This window comes from Bidens hawaiensis, unplaced genomic scaffold (genome assembly GCF_021521415.1).
Source record: "Bidens hawaiensis isolate Kalapana, Puna unplaced genomic scaffold, B.hawaiensis_p1.1 tig00038612_1, whole genome shotgun sequence".
NCBI lineage: Eukaryota > Viridiplantae > Streptophyta > Magnoliopsida > Asterales > Asteraceae > Bidens > Bidens hawaiensis.
In genome coordinates, this window is record NW_027496785.1 from 147229 (window position 1) to 158232 (window position 11004).

The following is an 11004-nucleotide window of genomic DNA, read 5'->3' on the forward strand; positions in this document are numbered from 1 at the left end:
TCCGAGGGTCTTTCCCGTTGCTATCTCGCACCTATAGTACGAGTATAACCAATTGTTAGTCGGATATACAATCTGGCTTAAGACTTTTAGTCTTATTTTATAAACTTTACCCCGATGAACCTTTAGTTCATAAATCTCTTTTACTTGAAAACCTTTAGTTTAAAAGTAATTTTATAAACCTTTAGTTTATTTATAAAAACCCGATGTTTCTTCTTCTCTAAGAAACGTATTCTTTTCTTTATTATTTAAGAATAGTTATTATTACTTAAATAATAATATTTTTATAACAAAGAATATATACTTACACAAATATATATCAATCTTCATAATCTTTTCTTTATTCTTTTCGATGTGACAATCAGCTCACGCCCCGGCATTTCCGCCGTAGGTTAGGGTGTGACAGAATGGTATCAGAGCCGAAGGTTTAAGATAGGTCGTTAGTGGTGCCTTAGTAACATGCTTAGGAACCCCATACGTGCTTATTTGTTTACCTAATTTGTTCTATTTGGTTGTTTACAGCTTACGTAATTACTTGTTAGATTAAATACTTATTTAGCTGCTTAGCTAATTGTTTATTTTATCGTCATGTACACACACAACTCCGAAGCTATGCTTCACTCACAAAATATTTTATTACTCCGAGACTGTGTCTCATCCTCAAAATATTTTTATAACTCCGAAACAAATACCTTATTCCCAAGATATATATTTACATTTAAATTTTTGTTGGTTGTTTTCGTTGACAGGAATTTCTTTTAGGATTTCCTAAGTTTTGTTCTTACCTTTTTAGTGTTTATCGTAATCAGTTAACGGTTACATTTTTTTTTGGCATTGCGTTTTATTGTTATTATTTTATTACTTTTTAAATGTCTGGTCGGGTGAAAGATCCATGGGACGCCATGGACACGCCAACTATTCATTTTTCACAATTTTTATATTTACGATATTTGGTTGGAGCATTATCACGCGTGGTGATACATGAGATACTTCAACTACTCATACTTACATTTGTCATTAGTTATTTAGTTTAGTCGGTTAAAACGGCACGTAACACTCATGGACCAACAAAATATCATGAATAAGCTCATGGGAAACCCAATATATCGAGAAACTTACGTTATTTATTATTTGTTTATGTATTTTATTCTATTTGAAACAAGTTACGACTTGACTCAATTATTTAATTATTCAATTACATTGAACCAAGACTTATTGATTCAATTCATTCACATACTCACAAATATTTTCATTCCCATGATGAAGCACAAATCATTCACTCAGTGGGACTCTGTTAACACAAGTTCATCTAAACAATTTACTATTTAATTATCTAATCGGTTATCTCACACTCATATTATCACATTCACAAATTATCAAGAGCAATTAATAGCTATTTTCTCATACGCATATTATAACATCATCAGACTATCAAATATAATATATTTGATAGTAAATATATATATCTTGGGAATAAGGTATTGCGTCGGAGTTATAAAAATATTTTGAGGATGAGACACAGTCTCGGAGTAATAAAATATTTTGAGAGTGAAGCATAGCTTCGGAGTTGTGTGTGTACATGACAATAAAATAAACAATTAGCTAAGCAGCTAAATAAGTATTTAATCTAACAAGTAATTACGTAAGCTGTAAACAACCAAACAGAACACATTAGGTAAACAAATAAGCACGTATGGGGTTCCTAAGAATGTTACTAAGGCACCACTAACGACCTATCTTAAACCTTCGGCTCTGATACCAATCTGTCACACCCCAACCTACGGCGGAAATGTCGGGGCGTGAACTGATTGTCACAGCTCACAAGGTTACTATCTTGCAACGTTATAAGTTTCAATATCTATTTAATAATTTCAAATAAAACAATTACAGTTAAGTACATCAAGTATAACGAATTTACAACAATGATTAATTGAGTTTGTATCCTAAAAAGCATCTCTACGTGATCTTCATCTTGCTAAACAATAAAGCTGATAACCTGCAAATGCGTATAAAATATATTTTGTCAACAACACATGTTGAGTGAGTAGATCACCAGTTTTGACACAAACAAAAATGGTAATAATATATAATGATATAAGTGAATAAAAATAGGCAAAACTGTTATCTGTGAGTATAAACAATTAAACCATAGCACATGCATAAACAATCAACCATAAAGAAAGGGCTAAACCGTTGCCATGCGAATGAGCATCGGTTACCAAAAATGAGGTGTCGGTGAAACAATTGCCAATGCGATCGGGCTCCGGCCACTACGACGGTCGTATGATCATACTATAATGAGATTATGTTGGACCTCTCCGAATGCGATTTAAGTAAGGAAGTAAGCAAATAGCAAGTACATGCAATCATTCAATTGATACACAGCACAAAGATCAAAGTTTGCGTTTGAGAAATAATATGATAAATGGTACGCAAGTGTCCCCAAAACATTTGAAAACAAGTAAAATAGGGGAGTGATTACTCACCTTAGTAAAAGCAAAGCTCGGAATATGATAAAGAGACGAATTTTATGAATCACGATTGTCGAGATGTATCAACGAAAAGATTCCTAAATGGCAATAATAATCGGAGGATACAACGAATTAATAGATGAACTAATAGATACTCAAGGTATGAACGGGTATTGAGTTCAAAATAATTTATTTAAACTTTTTTTCTAAAAGATAATTTTTTAAGTAAAAATATATTCTTTAACTTAAAAATATTAAAGTTATATGATTTATTTAAAGTGTATGAATAATGATTATCATTAAAATTGTAAATAATAATCTAAGTCGTATTTTTAGTTAAAGTTGTAATAAATGGTACATATAAATATTTATATATAAAAATATATATGACTTATAACGTACTTGGCCAAATAATTATGTAAAATAAGAGGGTATATTGAAAAGTGATTCGTTAATATGTCAGTTCATAAAAATAACTGATTATTATTGAATTTATAATATATATAGTATTGTTTGATAAATAAACCAAATGACATGTTATAAATATAAATCCTTTCAAAAATATAGAACCAAAACGGGTCTGGAGGGGTTCGAACCCGCGCCCTCCAGCCCCAAGTCTTAACCCATCGTGCTCCAGCCACCATGCTGGTGGCTAACTTTGATCAGAAAGAAAAAAAAAAATATATATATATATATATATAGAAGCAGAAACAACATACGAACCCTAGCAATCAAATCGCTCAAATTCGTGTGTTTAGATTCAATTAACCATGGGGGTTATGATCAGCAGATTATGAAGAGTTCGAGCATATAATCAATTACCTGTAACAGTGGTTAAACAATGGTTAGAACCCTTATGCCCAGCCGACAAGAACAAGGATCAAGAACACCGCTAAACAACGATGATAACGCAATTAAAGATGAGTGTTCAGTTGAAGATGGTATAGGCATGCTGCGCACTGATTTAATTGGATTATAACCGTCGTATACATATATAATGATATATACATTCGATGTCGGCTGTACAAATTAAGAAAACGAAGCACAAAGATCGAGTTAACACAGTTAAATCGTCGGTTAGGCTAATTAAGGAAGGATTAACAAGGATTTTGATTCGATTTCTATATTAGTTACGAGACTTAAGGTCCAAGTTAGAGGATTGGGTATACGGGTTTGCTTAAACGGGTCATGGGCATGGGTGGATATGGGTTACCAGATTTTGATGGTTAAGATATGAATGTTTCACTTTAGACCTTGGAGTTTGGAGAAGGAAGCATGTAAGGTTAAAAGTTTAGGTTCGGGTGAGTTTTGCCAAAGTAGGAAAGTTATAACATATTTTATATAAAATATAAACAATAATAATATTAATAGATTTTCCCGATAAATAATATAACCCGGGCATCCAAACGGGTCGGGTATTTATATAAATTGTTAATATGAAAAAGTTCGAGTTGTTACAATATGCCGTGAATATAGGAAATGATATGAAAGCAACCAACGAATATCATGGAATGCTAGCCCAGACGCTTCAACTACGACCAATAAAAGAAGACTACGAATCCCTCAAAGCGGACGAGTTACACGAAGAGGGCGTATTATTGCAACAACGACGAGTTCAAAAAATGCACGAATATTATGGATATAAGTTTTTTTTTGTTATGTATTTTTTTAATGTTTCTTTTTTAATTTTAATTTATTTAATTATTTAATTTAATAGGTTTTTAATTGTTTAGTTTAATTATTAAAAGAAAATAATAATAAAATGGTGATGCGGCACTGGAGGGGGGCTACAACACCATTACACCACAAAAACAAATTCCTACAATTTGCTGTCTGGGCGCCACGTGTCGCAATTCGCCCAATTTGTTGCCCTCCACTACACATAGCCTTAGGCAAACGTAGTGGGCGACAATGTGGGGCGAATTGGGACGAATTTGAGGAGGAACACCCCCTCCCCCGGAGATATTGGGGTGATAAGGGGCGAGGGCGGGGGGAAGTTGTCGCCTGGAAGAAGAAAAAATAATAATAAAATAATTAATATGTGTGTGTTATTATTATTATATTACTATTGTAACCCCTATATCATTAAATCCCAAAAACAAATTCTCACCCCTTGTTGACCGGGCGTCACACGGTGTAAAATTCTCTAATTTGTAGTCCCTCCACTACACATAGCCTTATTAGTTCATCTGACATACATATTTATTTCTTTAATAAGAAAATATGAGTTTGAAATAGTTTCTTATCATGAAAATTTAGCTTGGAAATTAAATATTGATAACGATATGGTAATGGTTTGATGATCAAATGTCGACATTAATTATTATTATTATTATTATTATTATTATTATTATTATTATCTTTGTAGTTGACAATGACTTAGTGGAAATTGAAGTGATTAATACCAAAGAACACGAACTTAATCAATGCCTATGAACTCGAACAATTACTCGAAGAATACTCAAATTGAATTTGGGCTAACATTAGCTTATTGATTATGAACCGAAATAAACAAATGAATTTTTTTTTTTTTTTTAAGTTCAAATAATCGAAGTTTTATATAATTTACTATAAAACGATTACAATAAAGTGGCAGGCAAACGGGCAACAAGCTGCGCTTATTGAAGGAAACTAATCTATCGCTTATTACGAGCCCTAATATACCCAATTACCAGTTGTCAGCTAACGAATTCTCTATCCAAAGTTACAAGTATAACCCTTGAAGTTTCACATGTTGTATATTTTCGACTTAAACCTTTTAATTCCTTTTAAACAACTTTGCAAAAATGACCCAATAGCCCCTGACATTCACTCACCAATTTATACAAGATTTTTAACCACGATTCAAACTAAGCATCATATCCACCAATTATTTTTGGAAACGGAAAATCTAACTTTAGTATTATTTTATTACATTTTTTATATCTATATCTATATTTATATCTATATTATATATAATACATAAGACAATGGTAAATTAAGGCACTTGATTTTAAAAGTTTTGCAAACACACTAATGCATAAAGTACATGTGTAATTAAGGGTAAATATGTTTTTTAAACACAATTCACCCAACTTACAAGTTTGCCCCATCATCTTTGACCATATAATGTTTTTAGTTTCAATTTTAAACCAACTTCTCACCCACAATTTTTAAACGACAATAAGTTTTTCATACGTTAATATTTTTGTAAAAATATTGCACCATAAAAACAATTATTTTATTCTCTTTAATTTAAGTATAATATTATTATAATTTTTTCAATAGAAAAAATGTTACGTATGGGTGTTCAATGTCAGTTTTGATTGTTTTTAAATGAAAACTAAACCATTGAAGATTAAACCAAACTGTTATTAACGGCCTGGTTCTGGTTTGGTTTAACAGTTTAATCTTTGATAATAAAATTTGCTTAAAATGATTATTAGTTTAACCGTATTATCAATTCCAACTAAGTCAATATATGATTCTTGAAAGGATAAATGAAGTAAAAGAAAACGACTGAAAGTAAAAAAACCTAGCCGTGAAGGCAATCTTGACCCAAATCCTTTCAAATGAGTCAATTTGAGTTGTTTTAAAAGTTAAATTGAGTTGGTTTGGGTAAAAAGTTTTAACTAAATGGGTCAAAATGAATCATTTGAAATTCCATCCTTTTATTTTTGGGTCAAAATGGGTCGACAAGTTCAAAGAAATAGGTCGATGTGGGTTAGTGCCCTAAGAAAATGTGGCAGGTTTCCGATCGGAACGGTTTTTCGTACAAGACAGGTTTCGGCACGAAACAGGTTTCAGATTGGAACAAGTTCGGTTTAGGTTTCAAGCCAACACGAGTTTTCACCCATGACGTGTTGGGTTTTGGTTTCTTTTGTTTCTTTCTGGTCGATTTCGGATTCGTTTTTGTCCGTTTTTTCAGTTTCGTTTTTGTTCGGTTTGAATTCTTTTAGTTTCGTTTTGACTGATTTTTTCGATTTCGATTGATGTGGTCCTGTTTTGGCTTTTTGTTTCATTTTCGTTGATTCTTTTAGTTTCGGTTCAATTCTAGGTAGTTTTTTTTTTATTTTTATGAAACGAGGACAACGCAGGAAACATTTTGGTGTTTTTACTTTTTTTGTTTATGATTTATATTTTGAGTTATAATTTTTTATTATTATTTTTGAATGTTTTTTTAAGGGTTTTTGATCTTAATAGAAAACCCTTAAAAAAATAAAAAAAAAATAATAAAAAAAATCATAGCTTAAAATATACATTAAAAACAAAAAAATTAGAAAAACTAAAATGTTTCCGCCGTTATTCTCGTTAAAAAAAACATTCAAAACCCGGTTCGACCTTAACCTATTTCGACCCAAACCAAAACAACCCTTTTTTAATTGACCCATTTTGACCCAAACCCATTCTGACCCATGACTCATTTCAACCCATGACTCGTTCGACCCAACCCAACCCATTTGCCACCTTTACGTGAAACCAAACCGATGACCAGTTTAAACGGTTTCAAGGTTTTAAACCGAACCATGAACACTTATAATTGTTACGTGATTAATCAAGTCCGCGTTCAAAGACCCGCTGCATTGTACGGACACCCGTCTAGTCTTTCATAATGATGGACATGAATCATCACTTTGGAAATACAAAGTCTTACCATTGCTAGGCCAAAGACTCACTAGTAATAAATTGTATTGATACAACTTTTATTGTAATTTTGATTGAAAAAAAGAATTGTAAAAAATAAGTTAATTACATCAACTTAAAAATGGAAATAAGTGAATGGGTCGTCAGTAATCCTAACTCTAGTAAAATAAAAAAGAAAAAGAAAAAGAAAAAGAAAAAACCATAACCGACAAAAATAGGCTAGGGTATGCACATGGGGAAAGACATGGAAAATCAAACGAGTGGATAACAAAATAGTAGTTGATGGAGAAGGGCAATTTGGTCTTTTGAAGACTCAATATTATCCGGTCCACGGCATCATCAAATCAAATCAAATCAAATCAAATCAAATCATCCTATAACAAGTTAGATACAGACCCTAAGTCTCATCTACTTCACAATTACAATTACAATTCCGATCAACGGAACAGGCAATTCGATGACGGTGTTGTTGGACGATATAGTTCGAGCGGTGGAGGCATGGTTGAGGATCCTCAAGGAACCGGAGTCCTACGTTGACCCCAATCTCGACCCGGTTCTTATCGTGCCCGGGATTGCCGGTTCGATATTGAACGCTAGAGATGGTGAAACGGGGAAAGAAGAGCGTGTTTGGGTGAGGATATGGGAAGCTGATGGTGAGTTTCGTGCCAAACTTTGGTGCAAATTTAACCCTCAAACTGGTAATTTTTTTTATTTTTTTTTTTCAAATTATTTTGATATTAATCTACTATTGTTTTGTTAATCAGGTAAAACTGAGTCTTTGGATTCCAACATCAGCATCGTTGTTCCTGAAGACAGAGACGGCCTCTATGCAATTGATGGTCCGTACTCCTTATTCGTAGAAAAAAACAAACATACCACAACTGCCTTGTTTTGATTGGGCATCATCTTATCTTTCTATTATTTTACTCATCATAGATTCTAGTATGTTAGCACTCACTTGTTACAACACCGAATCTAAATTCGATCACTGTTGCATTTTCAGCTGTTTTAAACTCTGTTCATGAACTAGTATAGACTTGTAATCAAGTCAATTTCAAATTTGCATGTCCTTATTGTTATCAAATAATCAGATGAATATGCTTTTGTGGCCTGATTGCAAAGCATGAATTCTAGATGAAATAATTGATATGAAAGTTTTGATCGCCATATCAGCTTGCTTTTTTAACAGATTTTTTCTTTTTATATAAAATTATAAACTCTACGAGATTTTTTTAATCGTTTTTTTTGTTATGGCAGGTTGTTGGGCGTGATAGTGTCTGCTATTTTCATGACATGATAAAGGAAATGACTAGCTGGGGTTACCAAGAAGGGAAAACCTTATTTGGATTCGGATATGATTTCCGACAAAGCAACAGGTAACTACTTGATGAATATTTGGATATCTAAATTGAAATGTTTATTGATTTTTTTTTATCAACTCATATTCTGTGTAAACATTTCAGACTGAAGGAAACTTTGGATCGCTTTGCTGCAAAGTTGGATGCGATTCACACTGCGTCAGGTGGTAAAAAGATAACCATAATAACACACTCAATGGGTGGACTTCTTACCAAATGCTTTATGAGCCTGCGCAGTGATGTATGTTACTTTCTTTCTTCTTATAACGTGTTTAAGTTTTATTTCATCTTATTGACTCATTTTATGTAAAATACTCTTTTTGCAGATTTTTGAGAAATATGTTAAGAGTTGGATAGCAATTGCTGCACCATTTCAGGGTGCACCTGGATATGTAACATCTACATTAATGAACGGGATGTCATTTGTGGAGGGTTGGGAAGCATACTTTTTTGTATCCAAGTGGAGTATGCACCAGCTGGTACGTGATTTTATAATATACAATCTCTAAATGGTCATATGTTTGTTTCATTAACAAATGGTCATACCTTGACAGTTGATTGAATGTCCATCCATTTATGAATTGATGGCATGTTTGGACCATGAATGGGAACATGCTCCTTTGTTACAAATATGGAAGGAGATTCAGGATGGTAATGGTAACTCTACTGCTATGTTGGAAACATTCACTCCAATTGATGCGGTTTCAATTTTCACTCAGGCTCTTTCAACGAATGCGGTATGTTTATTATATTCATTTTTGTTTTATTATTTTGTGGGTTGCATACGAATTACTTATTGTGTGTCATACATGTACAGCTAAGCTATGGAGGAGTGGATATCCCTTTACCATTTAACACCGAAGTATTACATTGGGCTAATAAAACACGAGAGATCTTGTCTTCAGCTAAACTTCCATCGAACGTTAAATTCTATAACGTTTATGGCACTGGTGTCGATACTCCGCAGAGTGTTTGGTATAGCTTTCTTCTCCTTCTTAATAAGAAGCTAAAATAGTTAGGGTAAATTTCAATTTTAGTCCCTGTGGGCTGCCCCAAATTGCCAGTTACATGTATACATTTTTTAATTTTTGTTCTGAGGCGCTTTGTTGTTTGCATTTTGGTGCCACTTGAAGTCATCTGACAAACCCAACCTTTCTTTTGTTAAGGGTTATTTGAGTTTTTTTTTTATTTTTTTTGAGTCTTTTTAATTCTTGTACCTCAGTTAAAAAGACTAAAAGTACCTCTCATTTAACAGAAAAAATGGATGGAGTTAGTCCGCTGGATTTAAGTGGCAACAAAATGCAAACCACAGAGTGCCTAGTGAAAAAAATAATAATAATAAAATAAAAAAATTGATGTAACTGGTTGGTTGTGTCAAACCATATGGAGTAAATTTGAATTTACCCAAAATCAAAATTGGTTAATATCTGTTATTTTGATGGCTGAGATTTAATCTTGCGGATCAGTTTATAACACCATATGTTGTGCAGTTATGGAAGTGCCGACTCGCCCATCTTGGACCTGCAGGAATTACCATTGTTAGAGGTAAAACAATTTAATTTTACTCATTTGAACTCGCATTATATCATTAACATTAACACTTTAACTTACATCACTTTCTTTGGCCATACATTAATTATTGGTTCTTTTTCAGGCAACTTATGTTAATGTTGATGGTGATGGGACAGTACCTGCCGAATCAGCCATGGTATGTTTATCATCCTAAAGTCAAACAAGCGGTTGGCCATGTTTCTTGTCCGATTAACGGTTCTGATCTTGATTACAACTTTGTTGAAACAGGCTGATGGGTTGGAAGCAGAAGCTAGGGTTGGTATCCCGGGTGATCATCGTGGGATAATATGTGACAAGCACCTGTTTCGGACAGTCAAGCACTGGCTCAAGGCGGATCATGATCCGTTTTACAACCCTGTAAATGATTATGTGATTCTACCAACATTGTTTGAGATTGAGAGGCACCAGGACAGCAAGGGTAAAGAAGTAATATCGTTGAAAGAAGAATGGGAGGTTGTTGCAGATGATGAGAGAGAAGCTATGGTTGGGTCAGTTTCTGCTGCTTGTGTAGGTGATGATTTGTGTTCTTCTGAAGAGGCTCATGCTACTTTTGTTGTTCACCCACAGAGCAATGGTAAACAACATATTGAACTTAATGCTATGAGTGTTACTGCTGGTGTTTGAACTGATGAGTATCATTCTGTTATCTATGTACATGTGTGTGTGTGTGTGTGTATATATGTGTATTCAAGTGCGTGTAAGTGAATAAATTAAAAAAAATTGATAATGGAAAAAATGGTGGTGAGCTTAAATCTGTATCGTGTAACATTTGTTGTGTATGCTAGTCTTTGGCTTACGCAAGTCAAATGTTGAATTATAATTAAAAGCGGTGCTATCATCAACTACTTTACTACATCGTTGCGTTTTCTTGTTCCTGTTGTCTTAACATTGATGGATATAGAAATTCTTGCGGGGTCAGTTTTACCTAGTTGAAGTTAGTAAGTTTAACTTAAGAACAAGCAGCAAACCTGTGAATTATTGTT

At 33.2% G+C, this 11004-nt stretch overlaps 1 protein-coding gene across 1 annotated transcript; it reads left to right on the top strand.

Moving 5' to 3' along the window:
* Positions 1-7548: 7548 nt before the first annotated feature.
* LOC143590495 (lecithin-cholesterol acyltransferase-like 4) lies at positions 7549-10788 on the top strand. The gene is made up of 10 exons (XM_077070956.1): positions 7549-7744; positions 7856-7947; positions 8349-8467; positions 8555-8690; positions 8776-8928; positions 9004-9186; positions 9267-9424; positions 9940-9994; positions 10104-10157; positions 10250-10788. The coding sequence occupies exons 1-10, from the start codon at positions 7549-7551 to the stop codon at positions 10643-10645; spliced, it is 1542 nt and encodes a 513-aa protein (XP_076927071.1). The 3' UTR covers positions 10646-10788.
* Positions 10789-11004: the final 216 nt, after the last annotated feature.

Excerpts from the sequence above, each read along its gene's own strand:
- LOC143590495 (XM_077070956.1), top strand. The coding sequence starts at position 7,549 with ATGACGGTGTTGTTGGACGATATAGTTCGAGCGGTGGAGGCATGGTTG. Across the intron at positions 7,948-8,348 it reads ATGGTCCGTACTCCTTATTC|GTTGTTGGGCGTGATAGTGT; the intron begins GTAGAAAAAAAC and ends TTGTTATGGCAG. Across the intron at positions 8,929-9,003 it reads AGTGGAGTATGCACCAGCTG|TTGATTGAATGTCCATCCAT; the intron begins GTACGTGATTTT and ends ATACCTTGACAG.